Consider the following 20,009-nt stretch of genomic DNA (forward strand, 5'->3'; position numbering starts at 1 on the left):
TGCAACAGGACTCGTGAGCTGTTGTTGGATCTGATTGGATCAATGTGATTAAAGACTGATGAAGAAGTTTCAGTTTTCAGTCCACACAGAAGCTGTGCTGTGGTCAAGGTTTAATGAGACACAGCTGAACCTGACGTTCTGGTAACAAACAACAACAGTTAGCTGATCAGCACATATAGATCTGTCAATCAGCTGATTGATCACATGTACAAAACAGGAAACAGACCAACATGAAAACAGGCAAGTCTGTCCAAATATTTACATTCACAACACTGCTCACTGACATGGCCCCGCCCACTGTCCGTCAATTGTCTCTGTGACTCCGCCTCTTGTCAGTCTGGTGGGTGGGGTCATCCACCCGTCACAGCAGAGGCTCTTTCACATTAAAAGTTTTATCACAGCAGATCGCTTCCTGTGTCGTCCATGACACAGGACTCCAACTCCCATGAAGCTCTGCTGCAGTCAGCCATCACAGTTCATCCAGAGGAGAAATAGGGAGCTGGCCCCTGCTGAGCTGGAGACAGGTGAGGGAAACCCTGTACACACAGACAGACCAAGAGACAGACAGCAGAACTTTAATGAGACAACCCACCGACATCGTCACAAACATCTTTACATGCTGCTAGTGTCTCTGACCCGTCTGTCTCTCCCTCTGACCCGTCTGTCTCTCTCTCTGACCCGTCTCTCTCTCTCTCTCTCTCTCTCTGACCCGTCTGTCTCTCTCTCTGACCCGTCTCTCTCTCTCTCTGACCCGTCTCTCTCTCTCTCTGACCCGTCTCTCTCTCTCTGACCCGTCTGTCTCTCTCTCTCTGACCCGTCTGTCTCTCTCTCTCTGACCCGTCTGTCTCTCTACCTGTTGTTTTACAGCTTTAGTTCGTTGGCGATCTTGGACGCGATGTTCTTGAAGGCGATGGACGTTCCTGAGATCCGTTTGAAGCGGACTCCGTTGAGCGAAAGGCGGGGCAGTTTGCACACCTCCATCTCCCATTGGACGAGGCTGTCGGCGTGTCCGTCTCCGTGGACGCAGAGCAGCAGGAAGCGCTCGCGCTGCTCGTAGTCACAGTTGTTAGTGTCCAGGACCTTCCTGATCTCCCTCATCATGTCCTGAGGGTCCATGGAGGACGTGGTCTTCATGCTCCAGGTGAACCTCAGCGAGCGAGGCTTCGACTCCTTCAGAGGAGCTGCAGGAGAACCCGGCTCCTCCTTCTGGTCACACGACACGTTACGACTGCACAGACAGAGAAGAAGTCATGCTTTAAAAATCAGCCAAGCCAATCAGAAAGAGGGGGTGTGGCCTTAGTGTAAGAGTGACATCAGTAGGTAGTCGCTGAAAACTGAACAAACAACCAAGTGAAATACTTGTCTCTGATTTGCTGTCCTGCCTACCTGAGCCAATCAGAACAGAAAGACATTTCACCTGGGTGACTCACCTGGAGCCCTCCGGTCTGCCATTCCTCTCCACCTCTGACACACCTCTGACAGCAGTAAGAAAGGAAACAAGGAAACAAGGAAACGAGGTGAGTTGAGGAGGCGAAGTTCAAGGTGAACGGAAGAAGAGACAGCAGACAGGTGTGCTGGTCTCTAAACTCCTGGACTGAGTTCTAGCTACATATAATGAGACTCCACCTCCCATGATGTCATGCGGCTATGTACCTGCGAGTGAGTTTGGAGGTGAGTTTGGAGAACAGGTTGGTGGACCCTCTGGCTCTTGATTGGGCGAGCGGCGTGGCATCATGTGACAGGCTGGGGGAGGCGGGGGGGCCGTTGTAAGTGGCGGTCCGTCTCTCTCTCAGCTGACCGCCGTGGAAGGTGCTGCGGCTCGCAGTCCCGCGAGGGAATCGCAGCCGGTCGGGCGGAGTCGCTGCGCTGCTGACACTGTGGGTGGAAGCTCCGCCCACTGACCTCTGAGGGGGGGTGGAAGCTGAGCTGAGGAGTGAGGCAGAGAGGACGTATTAGATGTGACATCATGAGCACGGCGGCTCACCTGTAGACAGGTGTGTACCTGTTCTCTTTGCCGTTCTGCAGCACAGACTGACGCTGATCTGAGGAGCTCCGGTCGGTGCAGACATACGTGTTCCTGCGTGTCATGCTGGACGAGCTGCTCTGATTGGTCACAACACAAACACATGTCACACATCCTTTCATTATCTCAGTTCAGAATAAAAAGGAAGGTAAACTTAATCAAGCTGATTTTAATTTTAATTTTATTGCTGAATTTAAATATCAGAAGAAGAACAGATACATCTACTTCCTGTTAACTGTAAATCTTTTGAATAAAGTTTATTCCTAAAAAAAAGTAACAGGTCATATGAACTCACAGGGGGCGTGGCCAAAGTCTTCCTCCGCTCGGGTATGTCAGCCACGTTGGGGTTGTGTGCGTTCCCCAATGGAGGACTTTCTCCCTCCTCAGGACTGGACTTCCTGTTCTGACCTGCCGCCTCCTGCTGCTCCTCCCCCTCTGCTGCTGTCTGACTCCTCCTGGACTGAGGAGCAGCTGAGGAGGGTGGACACACTGCAGGAGGAGAGAGGAGGTCTGTTAATGTAGGGATGATCTGCTCTCAAAGTCTAAATGATGTCACGTTTGACCTCAGCTGCTGCTGACCAATCAGATAAGGGCTGCGTGTGATGTGATGTTTTTGTTCCCTCTGATCCAGATTAATCTGGTGCGTACCTTGGTCGCTGTACCTCCTCTGTTTGGAGGAGGAGGAGGAGGAGGAGCAGCGCTGGGTGAGAAGAAGAGCAGGAGATGGTCGAGGTTTGAGCAGAGAGACGCTGCTGGAGGATGATGAGTCGTTCGCTTCCACCTGAACAACAAATGAACAAACAAACACCTTCAGTGCTGGTCTGCACACACCACCTGCTGTTACCATGGTTACCACCTCTGACCTCAGCAGCCCTGCGTCCCAGCAGCAGGTAGGTGGCTGTGATGTCATCATACTTCATCTTGGTGAGCGAATCGTTGATCTCCTCTCTGGAGTACCCCATCCCCACCATCATGTCTGAAACACATGCACAAAAATCCTCTCTGCTGATTGGCTGCTCTCTGCTCTGAGTGTGATGTCATTTCCTGTCATGCTGCTGTTACCTGACAGGTGAGCTGACTGAAACATGAGACAGTCAAGAGCTCAAGAACAAGTTCACAGTGTTAAAGATATGAGCCTGTGAGTACTGCAAGAAGAGTCTGAGCTGTGTACTTGTACTGTGAGTACTGCAAGAAGAGTCTGAGCTGTGTACTTGTACTGTGAGTACTGTATGAAGAGTCTGAGCTGTGTACTTGTACTGTGAGTACTGTATGAAGAGTCTGAGCTGTGTACTTGTACTGTGAGTACTGCATGAAGAGTCTGAGCTGTGTACTTGTACTGTGAGTACTGCATGAAGAGTCTGAGCTGTGTACTTGTACTGTGAGTACTGTATGAAGAGTCTGAGCTGTGTACTTGTACTGTGAGTACTGCATGAAGAGTCTGAGCTGTGTACTTGTACTGTGAGTACTGTATGAAGAGTCTGAGCTGTGTACTTGTACTGTGAGTACTGTATGAAGAGTCTGAGCTGTGTACTTGTACTGTGAGTACTGTATGAAGAGTCTGACCTGTGTACTTGTACTGTGAGTACTGTATGAAGAGTCTGACCTGTGTACTTGTACTGTGAGTACTGTATGAAGAGTCTGAGCTGTGTACTTGTACTGTGAGTACTGCAAGAAGAGTCTGAGCTGTGTACTTGTACTGTGAGTACTGTATGAAGAGTCTGAGCTGTGTACTTGTACTGTGAGTACTGCAAGAAGAGTCTGAGCTGTGTACTTGTACTGTGAGTACTGTATGAAGAGTCTGAGCTGTGTACTTGTACTGTGAGTACTGCAAGAAGAGTCTGAGCTGTGTACTTGTACTGTGAGTACTGTATGAAGAGTCTGAACTGTGTACTTGTACTGTGAGTACTGTATGAAGAGTCTGAGCTGTGTACTTGTACTGTGAGTACTGCAAGAAGAGTCTGAGCTGTGTACTTGTACTGTGAGTACTGTATGAAGAGTCTGAGCTGTGTACTTGTACTGTGAGTACTGCAAGAAGAGTCTGAGCTGTGTACTTGTACTGTGAGTACTGTATGAAGAGTCTGAGCTGTGTACTTGTACTGTGAGTACTGCAAGAAGAGTCTGAGCTGTGTACTTGTACTGTGAGTACTGTATGAAGAGTCTGAGCTGTGTACTTGTACTGTGAGTACTGCAAGAAGAGTCTGAGCTGTGTACTTGTACTGTGAGTACTGTATGAAGAGTCTGAACTGTGTACTTGTACTGTGAGTACTGTATGAAGAGTCTGAGCTGTGTACTTGTACTGTGAGTACTGCAAGAAGAGTCTGAGCTGTGTACTTGTACTGTGAGTACTGTATGAAGAGTCTGAGCTGTGTACTTGTACTGTATGAAGAGTCTGAGCTGTGTACTTGTACTGTGAGTACTGTATGAAGAGTCTGAGCTGTGTACTTGTACTGTGAGTACTGCAAGAAGAGTCTGAGCTGTGTACTTGTACTGTGAGTACTGTATGAAGAGTCTGAGCTGTGTACTTGTACTGTATGAAGAGTCTGAGCTGTGTACTTGTACTGTGAGTACTGTATGAAGAGTCTGAGCTGTGTACTTGTACTGTGAGTACTGTATGAAGAGTCTGAGCTGTGTACCTGTACTGTGAGAACTGTATGAAGAGTCTGAGCTGTGTACCTGTACTGTGAGTACTGTATGAAGAGTCTGAGCTGTGTACTTGTACTGTGAGTACTGTATGAAGAGTCTGAGCTGTGTACTTGTACTGTGAGTACTGCAAGAAGAGTCTGAGCTGTGTACTTGTACTGTGAGTACTGTATGAAGAGTCTGAGCTGTGTACTTGTACTGTGAGTACTGCAAGAAGAGTCTGAGCTGTGTACTTGTACTGTGAGTACTGTATGAAGAGTCTGAACTGTGTACTTGTACTGTGAGTACTGTATGAAGAGTCTGAGCTGTGTACTTGTACTGTGAGTACTGCAAGAAGAGTCTGAGCTGTGTACTTGTACTGTGAGTACTGTATGAAGAGTCTGAGCTGTGTACTTGTACTGTATGAAGAGTCTGAGCTGTGTACTTGTACTGTGAGTACTGTATGAAGAGTCTGAGCTGTGTACTTGTACTGTGAGTACTGCAAGAAGAGTCTGAGCTGTGTACTTGTACTGTGAGTACTGTATGAAGAGTCTGAGCTGTGTACTTGTACTGTATGAAGAGTCTGAGCTGTGTACTTGTACTGTGAGTACTGTATGAAGAGTCTGAGCTGTGTACTTGTACTGTGAGTACTGTATGAAGAGTCTGAGCTGTGTACCTGTACTGTGAGTACTGTATGAAGAGTCTGAGCTGTGTACCTGTACTGTGAGTACTGTATGAAGAGTCTGAGCTGTGTACTTGTACTGTGAGTACTGTATGAAGAGTCTGAGCTGTGTACTTGTACTGTGAGTACTGCAAGAAGAGTCTGAGCTGTGTACTTGTACTGTGAGTACTGTATGAAGAGTCTGAGCTGTGTACTTGTACTGTGAGTACTGTATGAAGAGTCTGAGCTGTGTACTTGTACTGTGAGTACTGTATGAAGAGTCTGAGCTGTGTACTTGTACTGTATGAAGAGTCTGAGCTGTGTACTTGTACTGTGAGTACTGTATGAAGAGTCTGAGCTGTGTACTTGTACTGTGAGTACTGTATGAAGAGTCTGAGCTGTGTACCTGTACCGTGAGTACTGTATGAAGAGTCTGAGCTGTGTACTTGTACTGTGAGTACTGTATGAAGAGTCTGAGCTGTGTACTTGTACTGTGAGTACTGCAAGAAGAGTCTGAGCTGTGTACTTGTACTGTGAGTACTGTATGAAGAGTCTGAGCTGTGTACTTGTACTGTGAGTACTGTATGAAGAGTCTGAGCTGTGTACTTGTACTGTGAGTACTGTATGAAGAGTCTGAGCTGTGTACTTGTACTGTGAGTACTGTATGAAGAGTCTGAGCTGTGTACTTGTACTGTGAGTACTGTATGAAGAGTCTGAGCTGTGTACTTGTACTGTGAGTACTGTATGAAGAGTCTGAGCTGTGTACTTGTACTGTGAGTACTGTATGAAGAGTCTGAGCTGTGTACTTGTACTGTGAGTACTGTATGAAGAGTCTGAGCTGTGTACTTGTACTGTATGAAGAGTCTGAGCTGTGTACTTGTACTGTGAGTACTGTATGAAGAGTCTGAGCTGTGTACTTGTACTGTGAGTACTGTATGAAGAGTCTGAGCTGTGTACCTGTACTGTGAGTACTGTATGAAGAGTCTGAGCTGTGTACTTGTACTGTGAGTACTGTATGAAGAGTCTGAGCTGTGTACTTGTACTGTGAGTACTGTATGAAGAGTCTGAGCTGTACCGATCCTCTTCTGGTCTCTGATGTCCAGCTCCGGCTCGATGAAGGGCTTCAGCGCGTCTTCATCAGAGCCCATGTTGATCCATCGATCCTTCATGATTTGCTTGACAGGAAATGATCAGACAAACTAATCAGCTGATTAATAAACACTTCCAGTTTACACAAATCCTTCACAGTTAAAAGAGCACTCTGTAGATTTGTAGAAGAAATTCAAACTGATATCTAATCTTCAATATTAATGAGGTAATAATACAAACTTTGTTCCATCAGTGAGTAAACGAGCTGCTCTCAGAGGGAAATAAGGTCCCACAACACTGTTTGAAGCTAGAAAGGTGGCAGGGTCTGCCACATAAACAAAGTAAAACAGCATAAACTGTGTTGTCATTTAAGGTCAGTGTGTTTATTCAGTTTATTCAGTCATGAAGTCAATGACAGTCTGTTTATTCACTTTGTTTAGTGAGGATCTTTCTCTGCTCATTCAGCGCTCCTTTAACAGAGGAGTCACTGCTGATGCTAACGGACGCTAACAGCTGCCCCCCAGCAGATCTCAGTCACTTTGATATAATCTGTGAAGTATCTACTGACCAAATTTATCAGATAAATGTAGTGGAGTGCAGTACAAGTCCTTAAACACTGCAATACAGTGCGATGTTACATTCCATCACTGTAAGACTGACAACTATTGTGTAGTAGATGTGGTGTTGTGTTGATGTTCTGACCTCCAGAGTTCCTCGTTTCCCCGGGTTCAGCACCAGGAAACGTTTCAACAGGTTCTCACAGTCAGTCGACATGTAGAAGGGAATACGATATTTACCACGCAGAACCCGCTCTCTGAGCTCCTGCAGAACCACAGACAGACAACAGACAGACAGTATCTCCATCTGAAACATGAGGACTGACTTCTTGTATCTATGATGAATTAACAGAGGATCAGTTGTGTGTGTGTGTGTGTGTTACTGACCTTCAGGTTCTGTCCATCAAATGGCAGAGATCCACTGACCAGAGTGTAAAGTATCACACCCAGACTCCACACATCCACCTCTGGACCATCATACTTCTTACCCTGAAACACACACACACACACACACACACACACACACAGTCAATATCATACACACCTGCTGACCACACACAGCACTGGAGAACACGACCACCTCAACATTTAACTGACTACTTGTCACAATGAATACAGTGATGTTAATGGCACGTCTCCTGGGACATGAAGTCAACAGTCTCACCATCAACAGGCAGCAGCTTGCGACTGTAGAGTCATCAGACTGAGCTGATGTCTCCCTCTGATGACACACATGTGATGTGATCATCTCTCACCTGTTCACCTGAATGAATGAAGTGTCCATTTACCTGGAAGAGTTCAGGAGCAGCATACGGAGGAGAACCACAGAACGTGTCCAGTTTCCCACCGACAGTGAACTCATTACTGAAGCCAAAGTCTGCGATCTTTATATTCATGTCAGCGTCCAGCAGGAGGTTCTCTGCCTGCAGCAGCAGCAGGAGGAGGAGGAGAGAGGAGAGAGAGGAGAGAGGAGAGAGGAGAGAGGAGAGAGGAGAGAGGAGAGAGAGAGGAGAGAGGAGAGAGGAATGGAGAGGAGAGAGAGAGGAGAGAGGAGAGAGGAATGGAGAGGAGAGAGAGAGGAGAGGAGAGGAGAGAGGAGAGAGGAGAGAGGAGAGAGGAGAGAGAGAGGAGAGAGGAGGTTTGGTTTTAAAAATCCCTTTATTGAGCCACTTCAGGAGTCAAACAGGTTCACTCTTTCACTTGCCTCAGTGTGACAACAACAACATCATCAACAACAGCAACAAGATCACCACCACCAACACAGAGGGAGTTTCAGACATGTACATCCAGCTCCCCATCTTCCCCCACAGAGCACAAAACCTCCTCAACAGCCCATATATTTTTGAACACCTGCAGAGTGCCCATCATTTTGTAGTAGGCATGTTCCACCCGCAGTCGGGCCTTCAGCAGTCCTCTCAGAACCGGTACCGGCTCTACACTGCCCACTGTTTGTACCTGGTTTTTCCGGGTCAGCCAGATGGCCAGCTTTGCAGAGCCAGATATAAAGTTTAGCAGAGTATGGACAGGCTTTCTCTTTACAGAATACTTTGGACCAAATATAAACAACTCGAAAGAAAAAGCCTCCCCAAACCCCCGAAACCAGGTTTTTAGCAAAAGAAACAATGAGTCCAAACGAGGACACTGAACAAACAAGTGTGCCAAGGTCTCAGCCTGTGAACAAAAAATGCATCCCTCCCCGAGCTCAGGATCAAGATGCACTCTGTATCTGTTCGTAGCTATTGCCCCATGTACAATCCTCCACTGGAGGTCTGCTGTCCGTTTTTCAATGGGCAGCTTGTACAGGGACCGCCAACTGCCTTTCGGGGAAGCGTCTGGGCCAAAAAACTCAGTCCACCTCGACTCCTCCATCCCTGCCAGAGACTTTACGTTTAGGGTCTTGACGCTTATATGATAGAGTGCTTTTTTTCCGACAGCCTGAAACTTGTCCAGGTGTGGGGTTTCAAAAGACAGCAGCTGACCTTCTCCCTCCTGCCACTCCCCCACCGCTGGGGTGATGAACAGAGAAGGGAAGCTGTATTCGCACTCTTCACTCCACTGATCACACAGTGAGTGATCTTCAGCAGTCTCTTTAAGATGTTGAGGCAGGGCAGCACAGACTTCCTCCACCACTTTTTTGATCAGCCTGATAGAGGTGATGTTACTCTTGTTCCTCAGGTTGTCCAGGGATGTAGCCGTCATCTTCATGAGTTGGCCAAGTTTGGTGCAGCCGGCTCCTCTCAAACTGGCTCGAAGGCTGGCAGACTGCAGAGTTCGCGTGTTGATTAAACTGTTGAAGAACAGAGGTTCCTCAAACAGCCAGAGCCCTGGAGTCTCTGCAGTGTCACGCTTGATCCTGAGTATCCGCCATGCCTCCAGAACCGAGGTATAGAAAGGTGTTAATCCGTTTAGGTCCATGTTCTCAGGTTGTAGGAGGAACAGGTGTTTGTCGTATTCCAGCCGTCCGGCTCTTCTTAGCAGCCAGCGAGCCATGTCGCACCAGCTTGGGACACAGTCATAGAGAAGTTTTTGAGCTGTTCTGAGTCTAAAAGCAGTGATCTTGGATTGGATGCTGATCAGTCCCTGTCCCCCTTCAGCCACAGGTAGATACAGGCCAGCTGCACGGACCCAGTGTTTTCCGGACCAAAAGAAGTCCAGAATGGCTCTTTGAATGTCCTCTATCAGGCCTCTCGGTGGTGTCAACGCTATCAGTTTGTGCCAGAGGGTCGAGGCGACCAAATTATTGGCTACCAGAACTCTTCCCCTATATGACATTTGGGGTAGCAACCATTTCCATTTAGACAACCGAGCACACACTCTCTCCTTCACTCCCTCCCAATTCTTCTTCTGGAAGCCTTCTGTGCCCAAAAAGACTCCCAATACCTTCAATCCCTCCTTACCCCATTTGAGTCCTCCAGGCAGACCTGGCATTACCTGTTTATTACAGTGTCCAACCCATAAAGCTTCACTTTTTTCCCAGTTCACCCGTGCAGAAGACGCCTTTTCATATAGGGACAGGGCGTCCTTCAAACCCTGAACATCCCCCTGATGGGAGATGAAGATGTTAACATCATCTGCATAGGCAGAAAGGGCCGGAAAACCTCGATTAGGTTTGAAGGAACCGGTCAATGAGAGACCGCCGAGGCGATCCCTCAGCCTGCACAGCAAGGGTTCAATGGCCAAGCTGTACAGTTGGCCCGAGATAGGACAACCCTGTCTGATTCCACACTGTACAGGGATTGGCCGACTCAACCCTGCCCCCACCTTCACCATACACTGTGCATCCCTGTACAACAAACTCACCCAAGACAAAAACCCATCGCCGATACCAAAGGCCTTAAGTGCAGAAAACAAATAAGAGTGATCAACCCTATCGAAAGCCTTCTCCTGATCTAAAGAGACAATGCCAACACTGACATTGTCACATTTACACACATCAATAATATCACGAATGAGGAAAATGTTGTCCATGATCGTCCTATCAGGAATGCAGTACGTCTGATCGGGATGTACAATTATTTCAAGTATATCCTTAAGTCTGTTCGATAAGGCTCTGGAAAGCACCTTGTAGTCTGTACAAAGGAGAGCCACAGGCCTCCAGTTTTTCAGTAATGCCAGGTCTCCTTTTTTTGGCAGCAAGGAAAGCACTGCACGCTGGCACGAAACAGGAAGAGATCCTGTTCTAAAACACTCCAGCAGAACACTGTGCAGATCAGGTCCAAGTATACTCCAAAAGTGTTTAAAAAAGTCGGTGGAAAGGCCATCAATCCCCGGTGCCCGCCCTGAGGCCAACTGATTGACAGCAATCATCAGTTCTTGTAAAGTCAGCTCAAAATCCAGAGCAGCTCTCTCCCCCTCGCTGAGCTGTGGAAGCCCCTCCAGGAGCTCCTCACGGCCTTCCATGCTGCACTGCTCTTTTGCAAAAAGTTTGGTGTAGAAATCCATTGCATGGTTCCTCATTTCGTTTGGGCAGGTGGTTACTCTACCTCCTGGCAGCTCAAGGCAGGTCATGTGCTTCCTCTGTGCCACCGTCCTCTCCAGGTTGAAGAAAAACGAGGTTAGGGCATCCATGTCCTTCAGCTGAAGGAAACGAGACCTTACCAGAGCCCCCTTCACCCTCTCCTGCAGAAAAGAGCTCAGAGCCAACCTCTTCTCCTTCAGCAATTGGCCTTTAGTTGGATCTGGGTCTCCATGTAATTCCTCTTCCATGCTCTTTATGCTCGCTTTGAGTTCCTGAACTGTTGATTTTATCTTAGCGGTTGAATGGGAGGTGTACTGCTGGCAAAAAACACGAATCTGTGCCTTGCCTACCTCCCACCACAGCTTCAGAGAACTGAAGTTAGCTTTTTTAAGCCTCCACTTTTGCCACAGAGATTTAAAGTGCTGGCAAAAACCAGTGTCCTGCAGGAGCTTGTTATTAAAGAGCCAGTAGGACTTAACCCTTTCACCTGGCGAGATGTTCAAAATTAAATTGATGAAATGGTGGTCAGTAAAACCAACGGGATTTATATGGCAATGAATCAGTCTGGAGCTTAGGTTTGGGGAAATGTAGATCCTGTCCAATCGTGCAGCACTGACCCTGCTGTTAATGACCCTCACCCATGTGTATTGTCTGGACTGTAAATGTTTTACCCTCCATGCATCTAGCAGATCCAGATGTGTGATGATTTTATTGAGACTTTGGGCTGACTGAGGGTGAGGTTCCTCACTTGTTCTGTCTAAAGTGAAATCTAATGTGCAGTTAAAATCTCCACCGATGATGAGCTGGTCCTGATGGTAATTTCTCAGCTCATTTTCCATCAGGCTGAAGAACCTTACCCTTTCTGCTCCATGATTTGGAGCATAAACATTGACGAAGCAGAGCACATTATTATGTATTTCTGCCTGTACAATGAGCAGTCGGCCCTTCACCACTTCAGTGCAGGACAAAACAGTTGCATTAGCTGTTGTCTTAAACAAAACAGCTACTCCTGCACTGAAGTTAGTGCCATGGCTGAGGACACATGGACCCTGCCACCATAATCTCCAGTCTGTTTCATCCGCTGGATTTGAATGCGTCTCCTGCAGGAACAGCACATCTGTGTTTTTTAAAGTGGAAACTTCAGTTATCATAGCCCTCTTTTGTCTTTCTCTCCCCCCATTGATGTTCAGAGACCCTATTTTGAGAGTCTCCATGAAGAAGTTTGAGAAAAGAAATAGACAGAAAGAAACTATCAGAGTACAGTAGGTGGAGAAGACTTGTATGTGGTGCATGATCGCGTTTTACTTTCTGGTCCTTCTTCTGACAGTTTTACCTTTTGTTGCTTTTCTCAAGGTTGTTAGATGTTTTTTGAGGCGAAAGCGCTTCTTCTCATCCAAAAGGTCAAAACCGACTAATCTTTTTAGCATATCTACAGATCTTATGAATTTGTCAGTGTCACTGAAGTAGTCACTGACTTTTACAGATTTTTTAAAGGTCTCGTCCAAAAACTGGTTGATTTCTTCCAGCGAGTAGAGATCTGTGGCCCTGGTGGTTATTTCACCTACAGAAGTGGTGTCTGACTCAGAGTCATACTCCATTTCATCTGCCTCCCCTGACACCTGGCTGCTGAACACACCCAGTCCTTCTTCAGCGATCTCACTGTTTTGTGTATTTGCAACACTTGTAGATGCTGTCTCAATTTGTCCTACCTGAGCTTCAGCAGCTGCATACTGAGAGCTGCTCAGGTTTACTGCAGCCACATCATCCTGCTGACTCTCTTCCTCCCTATCTACACTATCTTTCAACAGCGCACCGGCAGCGCCGGCCGCGTCCACAACAACGTCATCGGCACTGGCTTCAGGTCCGCTGGGTCGGACCGCGGCGCCCCCGTCCGCAGCGCCGATCGTAGCACCGCCACCGGCCGCGGGCCCGGCGCCACCCCCGCCGTCGGCAGTGGCAGCGGGCCCGACACCGCCGCCGGCAGCGGAGCCCGCATGGGCCGCGGCGGCGGCAGCAGCGGCGGCGACCGGCGCCCGATCCGCTCCCCCCACCGCATCACTGCTGTGGGCTGCCGCCTGCTGTTTGTGCGGACAGGTGTAGCGCTTATGCCCCACATCTCCACATTCAAAGCACTTGAGCTGTCCTGAGCTAGCGTGTTTGCTCCGTGTTTGACTCTGAACGACACCTCCAGTGTTTGTGTGGGCGAATCCAAAAACATAAACACCTGTCGTCTTAGAGACTGAACGTGCTTCAGTTTCGGGTCCTTACACCCCAAACTCACTGTTTTAAAGCCGCTGGCAAACTTCCCAAACCTCCGCAGCTCATTCTCCAACAGCTCGTTGGGAATGAACGGCGGGACACCGGATACGGTGATCCGCGATGAGGGAGCGGACAGCGGGGACACCTGCACAAACAAATCTCGGACAAACACTCCGCTCTGCACCAGCAGATGAACAAGTGGCTCGTCTTTAACGAACACAACCACCGCTTTGTTCATCCGCGATGCAAAGCAGAGGTTGTCATGTCGCACCTGCTCACCAGCAGCCAGCAGAACCTCCTCAACACTAACGCTGCTATCCGGCGGGACTATCCGCACTCCCTGCCGGATAGACGGAGGTGGCGTCTCGGCGGACACCATCCCTCCCAGAAACCACCAAAAAACTACTGATTAGTTGGTCACTCAGTAAAGTATCAAAAAGCTTACCTGATCATGCACATACAGAAGAAACTGGTAAACAGGGACAGCAAAACAATTCAAATCTCCGCGCCACTCGCACATCCACCACCAACCAACCACTCACGCTCACTCACGCTCACCGGAAACGGAAACGAGGAGAGGAGAGGAGAGGAGAATGTATATTCATGGTGTGGTTACTGTCAGCTGGTAATTATGAGCTGCGTGTTACCTTCAGGTCTCTGTGAACGATGTGCTTCTGATGACAGTACTGAACAGCAGACACTATCTACAGGGAGACAGACAGGCCTCATTAATGGGTCCCGTATTATGGGATACATGTGGTACCATGGTAACATCTCTGTGTGTGTTACCTGTCTAAATTTATTTCTGGCTTCCTTCTCCTTCATCCTCCCATGAGCTACGAGGTAGTCAAACACTTCACCTGCACACAGACAGAAACAGCTGAGAGTGAGACTGACTCTAAACAGAGGTCAGAGGTCACACACCTGGTCTCACCTGGTTAAGGTGTCAGAACCTGAGTTTTAAAGGGAAACATGAAGATGAGACTAACCCCCACTGGCATACTCCATCATCAGGTACAGAGTCTTCTCCGTCTCGATCACCTCAAAGAGCTTCACTGAGGACACACAGACAGACGGGTGATACAGACAGGTGATACACAGACAGGTGACACAGGTTCTTTACTCACCGATGTTTGGATGATTTAAGAACTTCATTATTTTGACTTCTCTGAAGAGCTGCAGGCAGACAGACAGGTGAGGATTAGAGTCAGCTGATTTGTTCTCATCCAGGTGATGTCATGTCCATAAAGATTTTGATTTTACACCAATAAGGAAGAAACAGATGTGGTATCAACATGACTATGACTCATCAATGATCCCGATCAAACATGTTGATCTGATGTTTTCTGATCTCAAAACAGACACATGAAACTTCACGATTTGGTCCCAGTCTGGTCCGGTCAGTCAGTCTCACCTTCTGGAGGCTGGTGGGGTTCAGCTGGGTCTTATCAATGATTTTGATCGCCACCTTTAAGAGGAACAAAAATTATTGACAGTTGGATCAAAGTTTACCTTCATGCACAAGGATCATTAAAACAATCAATCAATAGTCAGTTCTACTGAGAAGTGAAACAAGGGTTAGATGAAGTTTCTGAGATTTAATACAGGACTCATCCTGTCTCACCTCTGGTCTCCCCCCCTCCCGTCTCCCCCTTCACTGTCCTGTCTCACCTCTCGTCCTGTGAGCACGTGTCGAGCCAGTTTGACTTTGGCGAAGTTTCCCTTCCCGATGGTCTTCAGCAGCCGGTAGTTCCCAACGTGCGGTGTCTCGTCCGCTGTGGACAAAGATGTTTTACAGCGAGCAGCCCGAGCGGAGCGGGGCGGAACCTGACCACGCCCATCATCCACTGAGGTATGCTGGGGAAAAAAAACATTGCACAGACATTTCAGTTACAAAATCACTTCACTCAATTGTCAGATTTACATGATGACAGTGAAGTATGAGTGAACATTAGCAGAGACAAGCTAACATTAGCAGAGCAGCTATGGTTGTCTTATAGACGGTCCCATCAGTTCTAAGGCCATGAAGGGTCATCATGGAAGGTCCAGGAGGAGGTCCAAGGTACTCTGGTGAGTTTTAAATCATTCTTCCCAGTATCCTTGAAAAGGTTTCAGGACATGTCAGAGGCTTTTCTGGAGTTTGTAGGGTCTCTGCAGAACTGCCAACACCAACTTACTGTTGATTGAGGCAGAAATTAGGGCTGTGACGTAGTCAACGTAATCGATGACATCATTTTGTCGACATGAATAATTTATGTCAACGCATCATCCCAAACAACTACCGGGGTAGGTGAATATCCAGAAGTGGTAGGACCAGAGGAGGCTGAGAATATCAACCCTTCGCCAGCCCCATTGAACGGCCATTTATTTGGGATTTTGTTGAAATCCCATAACTTAACAAAAGGTGTATTCCGTGCCGACAAGTAGCTTCTGTATTTCTACATAAACAATACAAGGTAAAACTGGCTCAACTACCTCGTATGTAACATTTGGGCCCCGTGAGAAGAATTTTTACCATGTCCGGTTGTAGGGAAGCTAACACTGACGTAATTATGCCCGCGTCTTTTGGTCATACAGTAGGGAAATAACCGTACTGTTCATACAAGACGTTAGCATACAATCTGAAGAGAAAGCCCACATTTAAGGTATGTTGAGCAAACTTACCAAAACAAAATGCTTCTGTGAGGTTTCTGATCATTTATGTCAGAATGCAGACGGGTCTGCATTTTTATTCATTTCCAATGATCTGCAGTGTTTAAGTGTTTAAATATAGACATGTTTAGGCCAAAGAGCATGAGATTGTGTGTCCTGAGCTTGGCTGTTCAATGCACTATTTTACATAGGCTAGACATACATTAGATTTTTTTTTTTTGGTATCTGGCACCAGGATCATCACACAATTTTATTTTGGAGAGATTCTTGAGGAGCAATGCTCTCAGTGCCATGTTAAAGAAATGTTTAATAAATATTGATATGTTAACAAGACATATTTTGATATCCATATTGTGTGAATAGTTACAGTGATGAAGTAACGTGGAATTATAAGTAACTGGAATATGAGCTGTTAGAATCGTTTTGACAGCTCTACCATAAATGCTTCCAAAACTTTCCAAACCCCTCCGTGACAACATCTGTCTTTTTTCAAGGCTCCTGGGAAACTGACAGACCCGTGCAGGACCCTTGGACCTGTGGACCTGTGCAGGACCTGTGCAGGACCTGTGCAGGGCACGTGGACCTGTGGACCTGTGCAGGACCCTCGGACCTGTGCAGGGCCCGTGGACGACCTGTGCAGGGCCCGTGGACCTGTGGACCTGTGCAGGACCTGTAGAGGACCTGTGCAGGACCCGTGGACCTGTGGACCTGTGGACCTGTGCAGGACCTGTGGACCTGTGCAGGACCTGTGGATGACCTGTGCAGGACCCGTGGACGACCTGTGCAGGACCCGTGGAGGACCTGTGCAGGACCATGTTAAAGAAATGTTTAATAAATATTGATATGTTAACAAGACATATTTTGATATCCATATTGTGTGAATAGTTACAGTGATGAAGTAACGTGGAATTATAAGTAACTGGAATATGAGCTGTTAGAATCGTTTTGACAGCTCTACCATAAATGCTTCCAAAACTTTCCAAACCCCTCCGTGACAACATCTGTCTTTTTTCAAGGCTCCTGGGAAACTGACAGACCCGTGCAGGACCCTTGGACCTGTGGACCTGTGCAGGACCTGTGCAGGACCTGTGCAGGGCACGTGGACCTGTGGACCTGTGCAGGACCCTCGGACCTGTGCAGGGCCCGTGGACGACCTGTGCAGGGCCCGTGGACCTGTGGACCTGTGCAGGACCTGTAGAGGACCTGTGCAGGACCCGTGGACCTGTGGACCTGTGGACCTGTGCAGGACCTGTGGACCTGTGCAGGACCTGTGGATGACCTGTGCAGGACCCGTGGACGACCTGTGCAGGACCCGTGGAGGACCTGTGCAGGACCTGTGGACCTGTGGACCCGTGGACCTGTGCAGGACCTGTGCAGGGCACGTGGACCTGTGGACCTGTGCAGGACCCTCGGACCTGTGCAGGGCCCGTGGACGACCTGTGCAGGGCCCGTGGACCTGTGGACCTGTGCAGGACCTGTAGAGGACCTGTGCAGGACCCGTGGACCTGTGGACCTGTGGACCTGTGCAGGACCTGTGGACCTGTGCAGGACCTGTGGATGACCTGTGCAGGACCCGTGGACGACCTGTGCAGGACCCGTGGAGGACCTGTGCAGGACCTGTGGACCTGTGGACCCGTGGACCTGTGCAGGACCTGTGGACCTGTGCAGGACCTGTGCAGGACCGTGGACCTGTGGACCTGTGGACCTGTGCAGGACCTGTGCAGGACCCGTGGAGGACCTGTGCAGGACCTGTGCAGGACCCGTGTACCTGTGGACCTGTGCAGGACCTGTGGACCTGTGCAGGACCCGTGGACCTGTGCAGGACCTGTGGACCTGTGAAGAGGTTCGTCTCCAGCCTGGAAACTGAGTGAAAACACCTGGAAATCTTCCAGGACACCTTGAACCACAGTAATAACTCCGTCAACAATAAATAATAATTATAAATATTAACAGAAATTCAACAAAAACACTCTGTTGATTATTGTTAGTTATGAAGATTGTTTTTTTTATCATTTGTTGTCTGGCTTCTAGTTTATGAACTGCTGTGTTAACTTTATTAAAACAAGTGAAAGTAATGAAACAACATTTAAACTTTCTTAACTGGACTCACGTTCTCTGCGTCCCGCTCGCTGACGGTGGGTAGCGGGGTCCTGGTGGACATGATACCCGGGTCAGTGTGAGGGCGGTTCGGTCATCAAGCCGCCTGTCTGTCTCGGAACACCTGCCTGAACTTAGCGGGCTGCTTTAACTTCAGCTCGTGTTTATCTCGGCAGGTTGTGACCCGGCATCACTGGTCCCGGTCCGGACTACTGGATCTCAGTGTTATCTGTCACGGCTCGGCTTGGCTGGGCCTCTTTTCCGGCAGTTTAGAACCAACATAGATCCAAAGTGAACCGAAGCAACAGTTCCTCCTATCTGGCTAAGTTAGCCGGCTAGCCCGCAGCAGCCCGGCGGGACCGGCTGTGTGTGTTTCCGGGAACGGAGCGGGTCCAGGTCTGCCAGCCGTTCTCCGGCTCAGGTAGGGTCTGCCTGCCGGTACTTGTTCAGCTCAGGACCGTTCAGCTTTTCATCATCCTTTCCGGACAGAATCTCTGCTAGCCGCTCCGCTAGCCACAGCCAAGATGGAGGATTAGTCAAACCCAGCGTGCTGACAGAGAGTGACGTCAGGGACAGCGTAAAACGTGATTGGTCAATTAGACGTAGCGGCGGCGTTTTCTGTTGCTAGGGTGACTGGACAGAAAGCCTGGACAGCGTAGAAGTAACTGTGTACTCTACAGTACTTCTATTACGAGGTACTTGTACTTTACTTGAGTGTTTTTATATTCTGCTACTTCGCACTACTTTATTCAGCTACACTACATTTATCTGATGGCTTTAGTTACTTTACAGATTACACACTGCATCACATTTTTAAATTAATTGATTTTATCATCATTCAGATAAAAACTGTGTTTGTGATGATCAGCTGACTCACAGTATATACATACATATAAATATATGGATTAGTGACTTTACCGATACTTGGATACAAGCAGCAAAACAGCCAGTCATAAGAAAAAGTTTTGTGATAATAAATAAATGATTCTTTAAGTACTTTCCAGGTGTTCACTGGTCACATGAAGTCACATAACCAGCAGGGGGCAGCATGGCTTCACAAACAATTAAAAACAGGTGTTTCACATAGACACTCCTGAACACTTCCTGCCTGAAGTGTTCAACATCAGGGAAAGTCTTTGAGAGAAGTCCTGGAGTCTCTGATGAGGTCTTTGAGTCCTTGAAATGTTCAAGCTGTCATTGAGGACGCAGTCAGATGGATTTCAGAACTCTGAAGGTTTTACAGTCTGACGTACTGATCATCTGGAACTGATGATGTTTTTCTGGAGCACACACACACACACACACACACTCACACACACAGATGGGAGCTGTAACAAAGGTTTTGATGTGCGTTCAGGAATGTGCAGTCATGTGATCACACTGACAGCAGAAGAAGAACCAGAAGAGTCAGATCAATACACACATTCAGCTTTATTATCCAGACAGTTAAGTGATTAATAAGTATACTAATGAATAGCTGATTCTGCTTCATTCTGGAAAGAAAAACAAACTAAATACAATGTGAGCAAGTTCACACACAAACAGCTGAACATTAACAACTATATTAAACATTATACACAGAGAGTGAATGTAACTGAGTACATTTACTCAAGTACTTTTTCTTCAGGACACATACATGGTTCTGACAGGACACATACTGATTTTAAAGACCATGATGCATTGCTCTCTTCTGATCACATTTTAAGCCTGTAACTGTCGGCAACACCTTTAAAATAAAATGTCTATTTTCAGGACTATGGCATCAGATCTCTGTGACTAATAGATATATAATACTGACGAATAACATGCTAACTGGCTAGCAACAGTTCAGGTCTTCAGCCCCATCTGATTGATCTTATTATTGATCCATTTCACTTTGACCTTGGAGAAAAACAGAGGGTTGTGATTGGTGGAGACATCAGCAAGGCGGTTCTCCTCCACGCTTCGCCTGATGGAGCGAACATCAGCAGCCGTTAGGCCGGTTTTCAGAGAGAGCAGCGCCGACACGTGAGCATCACTGAGGAGAGACAACCAATAGGAACAATCAATAAAACTGATCAAACACTTTGATTAAAGTGTTCAACACAGCACTGA

The 20,009-nt window shown here is 47.7% G+C and overlaps 2 protein-coding genes across 11 annotated transcripts in view; both read right to left on the reverse strand.

Moving 5' to 3' along the window:
- Positions 1 to 67: 67 nt before the first annotated feature.
- LOC119012755 (MAP/microtubule affinity-regulating kinase 3-like) lies at positions 68 to 18,485 on the reverse strand. Of its 4 annotated transcripts, XM_037086867.1 has the most exons (19): positions 17,929 to 18,482; positions 14,838 to 15,023; positions 14,581 to 14,634; positions 14,294 to 14,342; positions 14,156 to 14,221; positions 13,956 to 14,026; positions 13,814 to 13,870; positions 7,738 to 7,872; positions 7,337 to 7,438; positions 7,095 to 7,214; positions 6,379 to 6,478; positions 2,887 to 2,999; positions 2,672 to 2,804; positions 2,319 to 2,512; positions 2,003 to 2,103; positions 1,654 to 1,926; positions 1,431 to 1,475; positions 854 to 1,228; positions 68 to 536 (listed from the first exon to the last, which is right to left on the reverse strand). In XM_037086867.1, exons 1-18 carry the CDS (start codon positions 17,977 to 17,979, stop codon positions 862 to 864), a joined length of 2,217 nt encoding a protein of 738 aa, XP_036942762.1. In that variant the 5' UTR covers positions 17,980 to 18,482; the 3' UTR covers positions 68 to 536; positions 854 to 861. The 4 variants fall into 4 exon arrangements, 3 of the variants coding, with proteins under 3 accessions (XP_036942762.1, XP_036942764.1, XP_036942765.1); XM_037086869.1 differs by lacking the exon at positions 1,431 to 1,475 and having other exon boundaries at positions 17,929 to 18,483; XM_037086870.1 differs by lacking the exon at positions 68 to 536 and having other exon boundaries at positions 1,087 to 1,228; positions 1,418 to 1,475; positions 17,929 to 18,483.
- Positions 18,486 to 19,322: 837 nt separating this feature from the next.
- tnfaip2a (tumor necrosis factor, alpha-induced protein 2a) overlaps positions 19,323 to 20,009 on the reverse strand; it is a 12,336-nt gene continuing 11,649 nt past the window's right edge. For all 7 annotated transcript variants that reach the window (XM_037086879.1, XM_037086878.1, XM_037086875.1 and 4 more), the window contains one exon: positions 19,323 to 19,932. In XM_037086879.1, the coding sequence (XP_036942774.1) occupies positions 19,743 to 19,932 (190 nt within the window). In that variant the 3' untranslated portion in view covers positions 19,323 to 19,742. The remainder of the gene's footprint in view (positions 19,933 to 20,009) is intronic.

The sequence above is a fragment of the Acanthopagrus latus genome, chromosome 22, assembly GCF_904848185.1.
Source record: "Acanthopagrus latus isolate v.2019 chromosome 22, fAcaLat1.1, whole genome shotgun sequence".
NCBI classification, from domain to species: Eukaryota; Metazoa; Chordata; class Actinopteri; order Spariformes; family Sparidae; genus Acanthopagrus; species Acanthopagrus latus.